The sequence below is a fragment of the Podarcis raffonei genome, chromosome 3 (genome assembly GCF_027172205.1).
Source record: "Podarcis raffonei isolate rPodRaf1 chromosome 3, rPodRaf1.pri, whole genome shotgun sequence".
In the NCBI taxonomy this organism is placed as follows: Eukaryota; Metazoa; Chordata; class Lepidosauria; order Squamata; family Lacertidae; genus Podarcis; species Podarcis raffonei.
Genome location: NC_070604.1, coordinates 78,497,502 through 78,515,211, shown reverse-complemented (window position 1 = coordinate 78,515,211; position 17,710 = coordinate 78,497,502). Strand labels below are relative to the sequence as shown.

Here is a 17,710-nt window from a genome sequence, read left to right as displayed (position 1 = left end):
CAAACCAGGAAGCTAGCCTGGCTATTCCAGGAATTTGAATCCTTCCTTAGATTTTAGCCCTTGCTGGATCCAAGAATTATAAGGGTCTCTGCATCTGGCCTACTTCCACCCCCCCCAAAACTCATAACAATACTTTTAAGCTGAAAATCACCACATTATCAAATTGCATCTCCGTGTCCAAGTTTAAATGTTCCTGCTTCTGGAGATTTTTTTAAAAAAAGATTTCCCGTATTTGAACCAATTGATGAAAATACTTTTAAAGAGAATGCATATTACTTCATTCCTGTATTTCAAACTTGCAACTGTACCTGTTGTATTGTTGTTGTTATAAGAATTTTAAGGTCATATATATATATATAAATGTTCATAACTATATATATAAACCACGTCTGAAACCCGCACAAAAAAGGTCCTGAACAAATTAACCTCATATTTCTCTGCAAGGTCAAAGTGGGAAACCTCCCCATTGTCTCTTTCCTCACAAATCCTGTCTTAAGGGCACATTCAAGATAAGAACAGGGTGTGAGCCTGTGACCTAGATTCAGGAATTAAGTAGTTTTAATAACAAAAGAGTGGCCAAAACCCAGATAATGAAATCAGGTAACTTGCCAGACAGGAGATAAACAACGTACTCAGATTTCTGATGTATCTGGGAGTGGTCTTGGACTCCAGGGTGGCAAATTTAAAATGTCTATATAAGGGCTTGCGCGTATGGCTCGGGGTCCTCCTCTCTCCTGTGTGTCGGGGAGCATCCTGTTGCAACAGTTAATAAAGATCAGGCTTACTAGCTGCTTTGCTTCTCAATATTCTCTGGTTGCGCTGTGTTATTTTCTCCTACCTATAGAGAACCTACAAAAGGACTTTATATGGGCTCTTGGGTACCCTGCAAGGGAAAAGGAGCAGGTTTTTTTTATTTATATCATTATCTTTGCAGCAGGTATCCCAAAAAGGTCCATGTAGCATCCAGTCAGGAGAAATCTGGCCATGCTAATCATGGATTTTTGTGGGTTGTGTAACTGAACAGACTTCTTTGATAGACTTGGTTTATGAACCCAAACTGACTGCCAGGTTGCCACCAAAGCTGGCTGAGACATCATGCAAACAATTTATTTGTGATTTTGGTCAGTTCAGTGACAGGTTATAGGGAAAATGAGTGTTGATTAACAAAATTTAAGAGGTATTTGTCTAATGTAAGTAAACTTTGATTAGGCCATCTGTTTCTTTGAAGACGACCTGCTAGACTTCTAATCTAGCACAGGAAACTACTGGGGAATTCTCTGTACCAACCATCAAACATACTACATGGAAACTGCAGCAGTGCTGATCCCACAAGATTTGCTAGTGCTGTATCCTAGCAGTTTTATGCCTGCAACGTAAGAGCCTCTGCGACGAGCCCGCGACACCCTTACGCAGAGGTTAGCCTGGGACACGCTTAGAGTAAACGGACTCCCGGGGACGCTAAAACAGACGTGTCTCCTTCCACATAGTTTTAGGGGGCGGGAGGGAGGAAGAGTCCCGCGCGAACCCACCACGCATGCGCCACGCTCCGGCGGAAAGCGATGCGCGCGCGCGCAGTGCCGCTGGGAAACGGCTCGATTTCCTGCCCATGCGCTCGGCTGGCGGTCGCTGGCTGATGACGCAATCCGCCCGCCGAAGTGAGCGTGTGTGTGTGAGCGAGAGGAGCTGCGGTGGGCGGGGTCTTCCTCTTCTGCTGGCTCCAAGGTGGCTGTGAAGTACGAGGCGGGCTCGGCAGGCAGGATGATGGGGGGAAAGAGCAGCGCCATCGCCGCGGGCCTCTGCGGGGCTCTCTTCATCGGCTACTGCATCTACTTCGACCGCAAGAGGAGGAGCGACCCCAACTTCAAGAACCGGCTGCGGGAACGTGAGTCGCTCTCGGCCGCCCGCCGCCTCGTGCAGCCGCTTCCCCACCCCGCGCGGAGCCGGCCCTGGGTCGCCCCTCCGACCTGCCCCCCTCCCCGCCCCCCGCTCCATTGGCGGCCGGGCCTGGGAGGGTGGGCCTCCGGAGAAGCCCCGCTGCTTCCGAGGCTGCGGTTCCTTCGCCATGAGCGGGCGCGGGGATTTTGCGGTGGCCCCGAGGACAAAGCAAAACCAGGCCTCCCAACTGGGCATGCCTCTGGCGTGGGCGACCTTCTTCCCCTTGCTCCCTTGCATCGCCAGGCTCGCCTTCATTTCAAAGGCCACAAGCTGCAAGTGTTTGGATGAGGATCGCTTCACACGGTGTTAGGACCCACCTAGTGTGTGTCTTTTACTGGATGCACGCAGAAACCTTGTGTGTGTGTGTGTGTGTGTGTGCAGCAAACACATGCTCACTGCTGCATGAATCCTCCTGGAATTTGGGATTGGCATTCTGCGGTGGAAATGCATGGTGATGTATATCGTGTTTCCTGCCACGTGTTTTGAGAAGGGTCCCTGGGAGTGCGGAAGCTTGTTGCATTTTTGATACTTTGTTTTGCACAGGTTTCCAAAAACTTAAATATCTTAATCAAGCTGTTGAGATTTTTCCTCCTGCGTGGAAAAATGACTAAAGACCACCTAGGTTATTTTGTCCCATGTTCATCCCTCTCACACTGTGATTGGGTTTGTCACCTTTCAGGTGTTGCAAAGTGAACATATGCAGCCTTTTCTACTCATGTAGACTTCCCATGTGATTTAGAATCCTAGAGAGTTCAAAGTCCCCTATTACACAAGTACCCCCTGAAAAGCGATGATCCTCCAACGAGCCCAGATGGAGGAAGTAGACTCACAGGGAGTGGGAGAACAAATTTTGTAAAGTTAACCTGACTTCTTAGGTACTTACTATACTGTTATGCATTCTCAAACCCTCCTGGTACTGTTGCGGTTATAACTTCCAGGATAAGGATGGATGCAAGAGAAAAATGTAGAGTTATCCAAAATGCAGAACGTTCTCTCGTACTTCTGCATTATTTCACCTCTTCAATAAAAAACTCACATTCTTTAACGTGATCATTCTTCCTTAAAACACACGCTCACAGAAACTGTTTTAAGTGCCAAATTGTGAAACATGTTCTCAGAATTGAGCTGGTAGCTTTTCTGTGCTGAATTTTTTCAGGGATTTATACAAACAATGTAAATATTTTGTGCTTTGTCTTCACTTCTTGATAACATTTTCTTCCAGTACGGTTTGCAGTAGAACATGATAATGCAATAGGAAGCAGTTAACTTGTCTCTGGGTGATGGGGCAGTCAAGTGATGTTGGGACATGTGATATGTTAACTGTTTCTCTGTAGCTGTTCAGTATTCCTGCCATTCTGTCACTATTCTTATAGGGCATGTGACAAATTGAGGCAGACTAGCTCCCCCACCCCAGAAGTGTGCTTCAAGGCAACATTGTATTTAATTATGCCACTAGGTGGTAGGGCTTCTCACAGTTATTAAAATGTTACCTCCACTCCTGGTAGCAGTGGTCCTCCTGCTGTATAGAGCCTGCAGTGAGCTCAGGGAAATAGTTTTATCCTAGGAAGTGTGTTTCCAGGCAGTATAAGATGTAATTTTGCGTAAGTTCTTATAAATAATTCTCTATATACAGGCCTTTGTAGATTCGAAATGTCCAAGTATTGTTCTTCCCCCCCACGTCAGTTTGGAGTGCAAATAGTATTGTGATTCAAAGATCAATATATCCTTTTTTCAGTAGATTACCAAAATATAGACACTGAAAATGTGTGATGTGTTTAATTTATAGGACGGAAGAAGCAGAAACTCGCCAAAGAAAGAGCAGGACTTTCAAAGGTATTGATACCTTGTTGTCTTGAGTTCAGTTTTAGTTGTGGTACATTATACATGGCCTACAGAATTCATTTCAAATTGGATTTTGGCTTGAAATGATCGTACAGGCAGTGACCATTTTGCACAAGGGTTCTGTTCCTGACCCGCACACGCATCAACAAAGCACACATAAGCCTGCCCCATTCCACCCCATTTTGGGGCCACTTCTGGGTTGGCAGCGACAAGCATGTGCGTGATTGTGCAATAATTGGACACGTAAAATGGTTGCTGTCTCTACTAACAGCTTTTTTGATCTATGTTAGTCAACTTGAATCCAGATAATTTCCTGCACCACTCACCAAAAGTGTATCTCGTGTTTTCTGCCAGTCGCCCTTGCTCCCCAAATCATAGGCAATTCAGGAGAATTACTGACCCTCAGAAGACTGCTTTTTTGAGGGGGGGAGTGTTGAGGGGCTGGGGACAGCACTTCCATAGTCCCCCTTCCATGGATATATGTCTAAATTAATTATTTCCATGGAAAGAAGTTTCACAGAGTGTGGCTCAGTTCTGTAACAAATGCTGATGTGGAGGTGATCTCAGGAGTTCAGGCATCTTGCCAATGTTTAAAAACCTAACTTTAAAAAACCCCTACTAGAATGCTCTTAAGTACTGTATTTAAAAGCATATGTGAGGAACGGGATGTTGTGACATAAACGGCTGATTGCATAAATGTCATTGTTACAGTTGCCTGATCTAAAAGATGCTGAAGCTGTTCAAAAGTTCTTCCTTGAAGAGATACAGTTGGGCGAGGAACTGCTAGCACAAGGTTGTTGAAATTTTTACAAATGTGGGGGAATGGGGGAGTAAAAGATATTACAGTTCAAATAATGTTAATTTTTGAAATGGGATATAATGGGGAACAATAGTTAACTGAGGGCTTCCTGGTTTATATGCATGTGAAGTGGCTATGTGCAAGGCAGTGAGATTTGTTTATATTTCAGCTTAATAAGCCTAGATATCATCATCCGGATACAGCCATTATTTACAAGATAGCACATCTGAACTGTCATGTCATATAAATCTAATACAGTGGCACCTCGGGTTAAGTACTTAATTCGTTCCAGAGGTCCGTTCTTAACCTGAAACTGTTCTTAACCTGAAGCACCACTTTAGCTAATGGGGCCTCCCGCTGCCGCCGCGTTGGCGGAGCACAATTTCTGTTCTCATCCTGAAGCAAAGTTCTTAAGCTGAAGCACTATTTCTGGGTTAGCGGAGTCTGTAACCTGAAGCGTATGTAACCTGAAGCTTATGTAACCTGAGTTACCACTGTACAGTGGAACCTCTACTTATATTCACCTCCGGTTATGTATCCTTCAGGATACATATGTGGCAAACCCAGAAGTATTTTTCTTGGTTTCACCACATGCGCAGAAGTGGTCTACCATGCCGCCTGCATGCACAGAAGTGGTCCCTCCGGTTGCGGAAACCTCAGGATCCAACCGGAGCTCCGGAATGGATCCCATCCGCAACCAGAGATACCACTGTACAGATTTAGTACCCTATCCAGACCGGGAATCACCAACGTATTGGCCAGATGTGTGGACTGCAACTCGTGTAAGCACAGCCAGTGGTCAGGGATGATAGGCATTGGAGTCAGTAACATCTGGAGCTACATTGCCATATTGGCTACCCTGATCCAGGCTGCCAAATACCAGTCATATTTAAAATTGCTTTGTTAAAAGTCAGAAATTTCCTACCATGATTACATTATCATCACAACCACCCTATCTTAAAAAGATGACACTCAGTGAAATGGTGTCAAATTGGGCATTTCTGCCTTTCTCAAAGTCTCAAGTCAATAATGTATTTCGTTATCAGTCAGCAAATGGAGGTTTACTGTCCTCCATTTACTTGAAAAAAATATTCTAGTTGTAATGAGTACCTTGACCAGAAATCCTTCTCGGTTCTGGGATACTAAGCCATCCAAGCTACCCAAATATCATCTGAAGGGTAGTTAGGAATTATTTCTATTTTATTTTCTATTTAAAAATGGCATCTGGGAATAAAGTGTTGGTAAATTGACTTAAATTCCCTTGGATATACAGTAAGATTTGCTATTAACTGAAGATGAGTGACAAATGAAGCCTAAAAGTGCAAAGCTAATGATTGCCAATTTAACATGCTTCATATTTTACAGGAGAATATGAAAAGGGTGTTGATCACTTGACGAATGCCATTGCTGTGTGTGGACAACCGCAGCAGTTACTACAAGTTCTGCAGCAGACGCTTCCGCCACCAGTGTTCCAGATGCTTCTCACTAAACTCCCCACAATTAGCCAGGTATGGAAAGCTGTTTTATGCACTCCTTTTCGTATTTTGAAATAGGAGTAGTCGCAATCAACATTGTTTGCCTGCTCCTGTGCATGTTTGTTCCCACTGATTTTTAACAGCGTTGCTGCTCCCAAGAAAGTGTGCTCAGTGTTGCAACTTTACAAATAGTTTTTGGTGGTTTTGCTGATACTGAGACAATTGCCTAATTCATCACATTAGTAGACTTGACTTTAAAATCAGGGGGGTTTTCTAACTGGAATTGAGCAAGTGGTGGTTCTGTTTTGTTTCATTTAGTGCAAATACATCCCATTTTTAACTCTAGTTCCTCAAAGCAGCTCAGAAGATACAATGGGCACTTGAAACAAAACAGCTCCACTTGAGCAGGAACTAGCATCCCACAAGGCAATTGGTGTTAAAAGGCCCTAGGGATCAGTCCAGTGGGAACAGAAGCTGGCACCTGGTGGTGTTTTTGCCTTTCTCATATTATGGCACGATTCTGACTTCGCAAGCAGCGTTTCTGGCAATTGTGCCTACTGCCTGCTTGCTTGCTGTCCTTGAGACCAAGGACTGCTTGTCAGAACAACTGTAGCTCTCAAACCCCATAATATTCATTCCTACTATATGCAGCTACTCTGGGTTATATCCAGAAGTGTGTTTCTGTTAACTCTTTTGATGCTTCTATGAATGGAAGGAGGAGGCAATTTATTTTCTATCCTGCCTTTCTTCCATTATGAAATCCAAGATGGCACACATGTGGTTCCCAGGCAGTCTCCTATCCAGCCACTGACCAGACCCAGACCTGCTTAGCTTCAGCAAGTTATTGGCCTCGTTTTGCCTTCAGGCCATCTCCTGGGCAGCGTGGAAGGGGGTTGCAGAGGGAGGCGGGGGAATTAGTTACCTCCTGCTTTCCATTCACAGAAGCTTTCATTGAATCAGTGAGCCTTCTGTGGAACAACACAATTTGATGCAACCCTGTTGAAAGGGTTGAAGCAGATTTCCAATGTGCAAGAGCAATTATTTGCTTCCCTTTAATAAGAAGGGTTTACTGTGTCTGAACAAACTCACATATAACTCAGAATTAAAGGGAAAAGATGATCTAGCAGTTTTATATATTCCTAGCTCCCAAGATGTCCTCTGATAATGTGTTCTGTGAAAGGCTGCTTTTGAGGATTGTCTGTAATCTTCAGTTGGTTCATGATGCAGCTGTCCACCCAGCTCCCAAATCCTAAATGACTGGCGTTCAGAGCTTGCCCTTAACTTCATGCCACATCATATCTGACCATTTGCTATTCTGGTTGGGGCTGATGACAGTTATAGTCCAACTTCCTGGAGGCCACCTTGTTTGTTACCCCTGTTCTGTGGTACAATCTTGCTGACAACGGGTGGTATAAAGGGCAGTGATGGATTCCTCACTATAGAACTTTCCATATACCATTTTGACAGCCCCATCTATTCAGGAGGTTAGTTCAAACCATATTGTTCAGGTGAGCATATCTGGAAGTATGAATTGGACAAGATATTCCTAAAAGAGAAGAGTTCCAAAAGTGGTTGCGGCACCATGAGGAGCAGTAAAAACCCTTATTTGCGCATGAGTACCTGTGTTGGAAACCACTGGGTAACAGTAGCTGCCATGCAAGCAGGCTTTCTCTTTCTTCCCCATGCCCCCAACCTACTTTGGAGGGTCCCCCAACATTTGTGAGCATATTTTAGGCAGCACTCGGTTGCAGAGGACAGGAAGTGGACTCCCATAGAATGGCTGGATGTTGCTTCCACTGGCAAATGGACACCTCTGGATTTCACCCACAGCCTGTTGCTCGTCAGACATTTCTGACAGATCTAAAACTTGAGCTAAAAACAAATCAGACCTGGGGTTCTTAAGAGCTTGCAGCTGCAATCAGAATTTGGAAAATGGGCCACACTATAACTGCTAAAGGGCTTTTTCAGTGTTTTCATTCTGGCTGAACATAAGAAATCTGCATAACCAAGATTTATTGGGATTTGTTTCATTTAGTTAATTTCAAGCTAACTAAAGCAAGCGGAGTAAAATATTAACAGCAGCAATAGATGCAAGTTTAATTACTGGATCCCAGGTGCATCAAGTTTGGTTGATGTTCGCTTGGCCAAATACTGCACAATTTCATTTTTATAAATACTGTATTTTGATTAGGAAGCTTATTAGATCCTTGCTGCACTTGCTGTTTACCTGCTGCTTTCTTACTAATGTTGATTTTCACAGAAGAGGGAGAATATAAATTTAATTTTGCAGGTTGCAACTCATTCTGTAATTCACCTGACGAGAGAGAGTCTTATTACTCTAAGATGATTCAAATATTTTCTTTTACAGAGAATTGTAAGTGCACAGTGCTTGGCTGAAGATGATGTGGAATGAGAAATTTCAGCTGGAAAAACAAGTGTTTCCTTAGCCCAAAATATGAGCATCACTGGGGGGGGAAGAAGAGCAGGGTAAAGGAGTAAGCATAGAACTCATGAACTGTATACCACATTTGAACCGACCAAAGTTAATTTTAACTTTGAGTGGGTTGGTTTGGCTGGACTTTATTTATTATCTAGTGCAAAGTGTATTTTGATAAATTCATTTTATAAATACACCATGTTGAGTTATAAAAAGTATCATTAATGTCATTTATATATACAGTTGCAGCATTGTACATATAAAAGATGTATTACTACAACATAAAAAACCCCTGTGCTCATTTTTGAAAAACCCAAAGCTAAGGCATTAAAAGACGTACCTGCCCTCCCATGTGTATGTGTGCTCATTCAAATGTCAAAGGGATAGTGACAAATTTCAGCATGTTCTGTACAGTGCCCAGGACTATTATTTTTCAGATAGCTCTTATTAACTTTATTTTGTCTTTGGTTGTTTGGATCTAATGGACCTACAAGGCATCTTACACCAAGTAAAATAACAAAGTAAAACAATCGTTTTGAAATCCTAAATCATTTTAAATGCAGTTTTATTGTAATCAATCTCAAAAAATATAACTAAGAAGAGAAACGTATTATGGGGGCACAACTCAGAGGTTCATAGAATCATTTTCCTATTAACTCATTAGGACCTCACTAGTAAATTATTATTATTATATAATAATATTAATTTAATTTCTATGCCATTTATATTTTAAAGAAAACATCTCAAAGCTTTTTACAGCTGAAGAAATATAAAGTATGCATTCAAAGCAACATACTTAACAGGAAACAAAAATATTATCTTAAAGATTTCAAAATAAAATATTACAAAAGAGGTTAACTAACCTCTTTTGTAATATTTTATTTTGAAATCTTTAAGATAATATTTTTGTAATATTTTATTTATATTTTTGTAATATTTTATTTTGAAATCTTTAAGATAATATTTTCATTTCCTGTTAAGTATGTTGCTTTGAATGCATACTTTATATTTCTTCAGCTGTAAAAAGCTTTGAGATGTTTTCTTTAAAATATAAATGGTATAGAAATTATATATATACACACACACACACCTTAAAACATTTCAAAAGAAAACATTGCTAAAGGAAGCCAAATATAAAATTTATCATACAGAAGTGTTTTACTTACAATTGTAAGTTGTTTTGAAGCCATTCCTGGTTCTTTTTATTATAGGCAGAAATGTCAGGCAGTCTGATTTTTTTCTTTTTAAGAGAACGGAAATGTAAGAGAAAATATTTATGGTGGTCTTTTCCAACTTGACTATTTCTTTACAAGTAATAGGGCTTTGCATTCTAAAGCTTATAGGAAGTCATGGCTGAATTTTTTAATATTGTTTGCCAAGCACCTTGTCCAAATTTTACAGGATGCACAACTTTGCTGTATTTTTTTTAGTGACAGAATTACATAGTGAACAACTTCGTTATGTAGGAAATATTCAGACCATGCAGTCAACATTATGTACTTGTTTCCCTTCAGAATTCTCTATCATTGATTTGACCCAGCTGTGTCCATACATAGTTCCTTTATGAAATATTTTTCTGCTTATTTAACATTACTTAACATTAGCCAGCCAAATAAAATACACACATTGGGTTGCATCTAAAGCAGCAGTTGCCCAAGGGAAAATTTTCCATCCTCTCTCTCCACTGCCACCCTCATTGCCCCTAACCCCCCCCAAAAGGACATCTCCTGAAGGCTGGGTGAGTCTCAAAGGGCTTGGAATGTGGTGCTGCTTGGAGGAGGAGATGGTGAATGAAAGGTAATCTTAAACTCACTGCTTGAAGGGAGGGGTGAATACAGACTGCAGTGCAGCTGATGTAAGTCAAGCTTAACTATAATTCAGATTACTGGTTAGATGTGCTGGGTGAGGAAAGGATCGCTACTAAATCCCTTAATGCTTTGCGGGCGTTGTAAACGCTGACCTAGTTTTGTTACAGTTGCAGGTAGGTAGCCGTGTTGGTCTGCCGTAGTCGAAACAAAATAAAAAAAATCCTTCCAGTAGCACCTTAGAGACCAACTAAGTTTGTTATTGGTATGAGCTTTTGTGTGCATGCACACTTCTTCAGATACACTGAAACAGAAGTCGCCAGACCTTTATATATAGTGAGAGGGTGGGGAGGGACATTACTCAGAAGAGTGGTGGGAATGGGTGATTGGCTGATAGGTGTGGTAAACCTGTTGACTTATTACCAAACTTAAAACCATGGAGAGACCTGGTCTGAACAGAGACATTGGATTCTTATCTCATTATACATGATAAAGCTATTTTTAGCTATCTCACCCCTTGCTTTTTCCTGTAAGACCATTTGCAGTTGTTAAGTCGTCAACAGGTGCTACTGGAATGAATTTTTTTATTTTGTTTCAACTAGTTTTGTTATGTTGCTGTAGCTACTACAAGCGGTGGTGCATTGCTGGTACAAGAGCCAGAAAAGGAAGAGAGGTTGGGCTGCAGTGGGTCAAGGAGTTGAGACTAGTTGGAATCCTATACTCACACTGAAGTTTTGCTCACCTCCAATGCTGGTAGAAGGCTTTCCTTGTGAAGCTAATGTTGCAGTTCTCCTACTGAAGTAAGTGGAGAACGCTAGCTCGATGGTCTGCCAGCTTCTTTCTGACACCTCCTGCCTCCAAGATGAACGCTATAGCAGGACCAATCATGACTTGGCCCTGCAGATGTTTCAGTCCAAGTTAGGGTTAGGCACAGCATGGGCATGTATTGTGGACTTGCATCAACTTGTCTCCTCCTACTTTCTGTCTCTAAATTTTTAAAAATTGTAACGTCAGCAAAAATATTGTTATTCATTACTTGCTTGTTACCTAGAAAGGTCTCCAAATGACATGCATTTATAGACATAAAGAAAAATACATTATACCATGAAAGGAAGAAAAGCCACAAAATATGTAGCTTTTAAATAAAATTATAGCAATCCTTCCCAACAACAGAAAGCTTTGGTTTTACACTAACAATAAAACATAATCAACTCAGCCCAGCAAAGGCCGGAGGGGAAAAGGTAAGTTTATACCTGGTTCCAAAAAGATGTCAGTGAAGGTGCCAGGCAGACCCCACATGTGGAAGCTGCAACTGAAAAAGGCCCTCTCCCGTGTCATAATCCTCAGAGGAGCGATCTGGAGAGAGACCTGGGATGAAGATCTGAGGGTTCAGGTAGGTTCCTATCATTGATTGATGCAGTTCAGTATAAACAATACTATTTTGGATTATTCCATCTTCCATCACAAATTGTTGCTGAGTGCCAGCTCATATAATTCCTTTGGGAAGTGGCTTCCTCACCAGGTGACTGGTTCTGGTGGTGGTTTTAACTGCAAGGGATGTAGGGCTGGCCAACCAATCTTACTATGTCCTAGCTAGTGCACACACCGACCCCCAATGAAATCCTGGTCATTGTATGTTACCATGACCCACTATAACAGGGGACTTGTGGCACAAATACATGGGAGGGACAAGGGTATCAATGGCTATATATTGTCTCCAGTATAAGTGGTAGCAGGCCTCTAAATGCCAGTTATCATTATCCCCACCTCTTCTTTCCCTGATTCTCCCCCCCACAACTTCACAATGTCTATGACAGCAGTATCTAAAACTGAATATAACTGACCTGTAGAAAGGACTATGGTTGAAAACAGACTTATGTACCCTTGTTATCCATGAAAATATTTCAATTAATTTTTTTAAAAAAATAAATGCCAGCTGCTGGGGAACAGGAGTGGGAAAAGGCTATTGCACACTATTGCCTCCTATAGTTTGTGGAGTTATGTCATGCTCTCAGCTCATGTTAATAGAAATCTTATTTAAAAGACCAGTAAAGTTAGGCACTGTGGAAAGCAGGATGTTGGATTGCACAGGCTTCTTGGATTTTTATGTCTGACAGTAATGTAACCGGCCCAGCAGAACTGGGTGTGGAGACCCTTTGGCTTTCCAGATGTCGCTGAACTACAACTCCCATCAGCCCCAGCAACCATGGCCAATGGCCAGGGATGATAGGAGTCCAGCAACATCTGGAGTGCCAAAGGATCCTCACAACTGCCTTACGTGGAGAGACAATGTTATGGGCTGTAACTGTAAGGCTTTTCTCAGCTAGCAGTCTGGACAGGCCAGTCATGCAGGGTAAATAGGCTCCCACTGCAGACCCCTTACATTCCCTCAGCCTCAGGGAAAAGTGAAGCCCCAGGGTGCAAGGCAAATATTTACAAAGTAAGACAGAGCATTCCGCTCTCCCCTGTCTCTTACCTGAGCACAAGGTAGCTTGCTTTTCTCTGTCTGACCCTACTTATAGACACACATAGTGTGAAGCCAAATAGCCTAGCCACATGAAGAGGAAATATCCCTTTGTGTCCAGTCAAAATGCACACAAGAACCCCCCTACCCACTTTTATGATAATTTATTAAGAATAAGGTTTTGGTGGGGGCATGATGGTGCTTTAAGAAAATAAAGAGAACTAGCTTGTTTTGGAGCTAGTTACGTCAGGTCTAGGAGCTGCATACTCATGCAAAGGGTCTTTCTTCACATGTTACCATATGCAGCTTCTTCAATGGTCGGAGGGGAGGGTGAAGGACCATGAGGGACAAAGGAATGTTAGCAACATTCCTCTTTTAAGAATCTGAGCCAGTTCACTGCATTTGACAGCTGTGGTGACCAAGCTGGCTGTAAGGTCACTTAGCAGACAGGAAGTATATACACAAAACCTGGTCTGCATCCTTTGTGTAGGTCATGGTGGAACAAGAAATCATAGCTATCCAAGGCACCATATGCCAATCACCATCCTGATCTCTTTCAGCTGTTTTGGACTATAATTCCCATCAGCCCAAGCCAGTGAGGAGTTGTAGTCCGAAGCTGGAGAGGAACAGTTTGGTGATGGTTGGATAGCTGATTTCTTCCTGAAATCAAAAGTGATGATTTGGCATGGGGGTGGGTGGGCGGAATGTATATGACAGTACTTGAAGAGTGGAAATCACTAGAATGGAAAGCAAGTTTTGGTTCACCACAGAATTTTTTAATTCAGACTTTTGAAGGAGCTCCAGATATACACTAGCTTTCATTCACTTTGCATTATGTGCTACAGGCTGACTGGAAACATTATGTAACAGGGTTAAAACAAAATTAAAAATGGGTAGCCATGGCTGCTACCACTCCTGAAAGGAGCCCAGAATTTAAACGGAGTCCCCGCTGGTGAGGCAGTCTTGATAAAACTAGTAGTGGTGAAGGTGTTGGACTACATTCAGATCCAGTAGTTACTTCTCTCCCATTCTGGAGATGTAAGAATATGTGACAATACCCAAATTTTCTGGAAATATAAACCTTGATATATCACAAGGCCTGAGACCACTCTATAGGGAGGTTGAAGCAGGAGTTCCACACCTCCACCACTAGATGGCAATGTGGCACTCTTGCAGTTAGATAAATTATTTCCCCTCCCTCTTTCCTGTAAAACTCTTCCCACCCCCCTCACTTTATCTCTCGCGAATTGATAATTTCATCCACTACCTTATGAAGACAGAGGGGGAAATTGTTTGATGATCCATTACAAATGTTGTAGTTTTGGACCCGTTCCCAGCGTTGTGTCTCATTGTAGGAAACAATGGTTCAAAATCCATCCTTGCTCCCTCTCCCAAAACAGGTAAATGCAACCCCCTTAGGAGCAATTAGTTCTGAGAAAAGCTTTTCTCAAACAATTGCCAGGAAATATTGTCCTGACCGATATTTCTGATGCAGTGTCGGCTTTCTCAGCATTGTTATTCTGAGTGATTTCAAAGCACAGGGGTTCAAATCCGCATGCTGCCTTGGGCCTGAGGTATCGCAGCCCTAGACTAGAATCCTAGTGGAGGATTTTTGGCACCTCAGCCTACCTAGTTGGGGTACCTTAAAACATTAGACAATAATTAGTTTGAGCAAAGGTGGCTTTATCTTTGGAAACAATAATATATATTCCCAGACAAACTGACTGCTTCCCACCCTCTTTCCTTCCTCACCACTCTCTCCCAGCCTACTGGGGACAAAATTCGATGGAATCTGCTCTGGGTTTGCTGTTCTTTGACAAGAAGATTTTAGGTATCTAAACTTAAAAGAAAACGTCTGCTGTAGGGACTCTTGTTCTGACATCACCTTCTGCCGTGTACAGCAGCCATACTGTACTTCTTCTGGCCAGGAATCAGGATAGATGTTTTAAATTGCACTCCAAGTGAAATATGGAAAATAAACCCCAAAGGATTCTTGGCGCAGCCTGCGGCCTATAGCAGACGTTTGCAGTGTGCAGTACAAACAAAGGGAGGGAAACTACAGAAACTTTACTAAAAACAGGAAAGAGTAATCCAGTCCCAAGTTCAGTATTAAAGTCATGATCCTGTAAGTCCATTCATTCCGTCTTAAATGTCCTGGATCAACATGTGGGCTTAGCAACACAGTGAGAAGGTAAGGAACAGTGACTTGTTTATCTTTGACTATGCAGGGCACACTCTGTTCAGCGCAGAATATCATATCATAGTTGGCACAGTGCTTGTCTTTAGTTTTCCCCTGGCTTTATTAGGTTGCTTCCAGATGACCTGTTTACTGAGCAGCCATCTTGATTTCTTTGCACAAAGTTCGGTGGGGAGGTTATATAATGCCAACTGTTTATTGAGCATTAATTGATTGCCGGAAGGTTATATGATGCCGCATCAAGCCATTGTTATCCCATGCTTCCAAGTGCATTTCCCCATCCCTTTGCTTATTGCAAAATGGCCAGTTTTATTGAAGCAGGTGTGGCCAGCAGGACCGTCACATCTTCTTTAGTTGTGCAACCTGAATTGGCTGGCAAGTGATTGAATCCCACATGCAACACGGAGACACTGTGGAAGCGTCCTTACATCATGTTTCCAGACCTCATGATACACGTTTGAAACCATGCTGTTTCTGATGTTTGGCTCAGAGTTGTTAAGCAAGCCTGTGTGCATTTGATTAATCTGCTAACTTCCTATTGGGAAATTTTCCCAGCGTGGAATTAAAGCGGTGGTGGAATGCTTCATCTGCGTAATTTCTGTGCATCGTACTGGTGCGGAAGGCACTGGAGCAGGGCTTTGTAAAAAAACAAAAAAAACTTGACAACCCTTTGAATATGTATATTTGGATGAGTTTTCTTCTACAGGAACAGTTCTTGGGCTTCTCCAGACATCCTTTTTGCTGTGTTTCTCTGATGATTTGTGCTCATGATGCCATTGGGGTGGCCACACACAATCACACTTGCCAAAGAGCTTGTGCCTGCAAAAGTTTTGGCGTTGTCACACTGCTTCACTGCCCATCAGTGCAGCTCTTGTAACCTCCTGCTGAAATCCTGTAAGTTTTTGTTCTACAAAGGTTCTTGTTTATTTCTGTCCTGCTTTTGTGGTGCTCAAGTCCCTCTGGACAGCAGTAATGGGGAAACACAGGATACCAAACCAAGCTAGAATAAATCTACCACTAAGGCACTATTATTGTGTTAAGAACTTGTTGCAGAATACATTTCCAATAAAGGACCCGTCTGCAGGGGCCTTCACAATCTCAATCTCCCCCCCCCCCCCGCACACACATTTTGAGCATCCAAACATGTGTATACACAAATTTACGGAGGTTTGAGAAATCAGCTTTGCTTTCTGGGACAGGGTGTGAACCAAAGCACATTCTGGAAGGCAGACAGCAGTGTAACCCTTCCATTCAGTCCCGTCTGCAGCTGCTTTTTATAAACTTGGCATAAATAAGTACTTCGTGAGGCCAGGCCTGTGTATCTGGAAAATATTTTCCACAATCCCCCACCCCACCCCCTCACCCTCGCCCTCCAAAAAAAAACACAACCTTGGACAAAGAGCCTAGGAATTGTGCATAGCGTGGAATGGCCTTGCTTGTGGTTATTTTCCATTACTTCCTCTCCTCATTTTTCTGCTGCCAATTGTAGAAGCCCATAAGTCATCGCTGTTAAACTTTCTCAGTTAAAATGTAACTCTAAGAACAAAGTAATCTGATACACTAGAGCCAAGTAATCGTCCTTTTAGAGGCTCTGACTTGGGAAAGGCTCCAGTGTGCTGGGAAGCTCAGCGAGCAGCAGGGGCTGTGATCCTGGGTCAAATGAGTCATGTGTGGGCCCCTGGTGTGTGGCTCTGACAGGCAAAGCATTCCCATTGGACTGAATGGGGTTTTTTATTTTTATTTTTTTGCCTCCTGCAGCACAGCCAGCCCTGTACTGGGAGGCGGCTCCCTGGCAGCTTCCAAGCATTCTCATTTTTTCCCCCTGTCATGGATATTTGTTGCTATTCTGCTGCTTGCCATCCGCACTGGGGGACGGCGTCTGACAGGATGTCTCTGGGTTGTGTTTTACTTTGTTCCTCAAACAGTCCTTCTCTGCTCTACACTTCCTCTTCTCCATTACAGACACGCATGCACAGCACACTTAAAAATAAAAATTAACAAAAAATCATAGGAAGCGTGCGAGAGCAAATGTTACCAGCTATAGCTAACATGTTTCTCCCCCTCATAGTTAATCCCCACAGCAGGTTAGGCTCAGAGGCAGCGATCAGCCCAAAGTCACCCAGTGAACGTCAACGCCAAGTGGGGATTCGAACCCTGATCTCCCAGATCCTAGTCTAACACTAAGCACTACACCACATTACCTCTCATTTGGCTCCTGGGTCTGAGATGCCCACTGCTGCCCCAAGGCTTGCACAAGAGTGAATAAGAGGTCTTGTACAAGACCTCTGTATTTGGCTTTTGTTTTTTTAAGTTCAATGTATGTTCTGCAGTTACAGTCTCCATGCGCGGTGTGGAGATTTGGAGAGAATAGCTCTGCCCAACCGGCTTGTTGAAGTTTTGAATGTGCCTTCCAGCCTGCAGTAGTTGGTGGAAATAGGCACCTTTGTATCATTTGGGCCACTGGAAACAAAATGGCTGGGTTGTGCTCAGCTGAGGAGCAAACACAGGTAGGGGTGTGGCAATAGATGGCAGCCAGCAAAACATCACCACAGAGACAACATCTTGCCTGCCAAAAATGTTCTGCTAATGAGCTTCCACCCCAGCTGTGATTGCAGCTGTATAACAAATTAGTTTCTGTGGTAAGAGGAAATCCGGATTAAATGTGAAAGGTTCTGCTCTAGCCCCCCCCCCTTTTATTTTACTTGCGTTGACCACTGAAAATCTTTGCTATTGTGTTGTTTTGATTGATTGTATTA

At 42.8% G+C, this 17,710-nt stretch overlaps 1 protein-coding gene and 1 non-coding gene across 2 annotated transcripts; both read left to right on the top strand.

The window, feature by feature from the left end:
• The first annotated feature begins 1,648 nt into the window (after positions 1 to 1,648).
• Positions 1,649 to 8,833, top strand: TOMM20 (translocase of outer mitochondrial membrane 20). The gene is made up of 5 exons (XM_053382550.1): positions 1,649 to 1,882; positions 3,722 to 3,768; positions 4,489 to 4,570; positions 5,942 to 6,084; positions 8,420 to 8,833. The coding sequence occupies exons 1-5, from the start codon at positions 1,759 to 1,761 to the stop codon at positions 8,462 to 8,464; spliced, it is 441 nt and encodes a 146-aa protein (XP_053238525.1). The 5' UTR covers positions 1,649 to 1,758; the 3' UTR covers positions 8,465 to 8,833.
• On the top strand, positions 2,828 to 2,968 carry LOC128411681 (small nucleolar RNA SNORA14). Its single transcript, XR_008329888.1, has one exon. It is a non-coding gene; the product is annotated as a small nucleolar RNA SNORA14 (small nucleolar RNA).
• Positions 8,834 to 17,710: the final 8,877 nt, after the last annotated feature.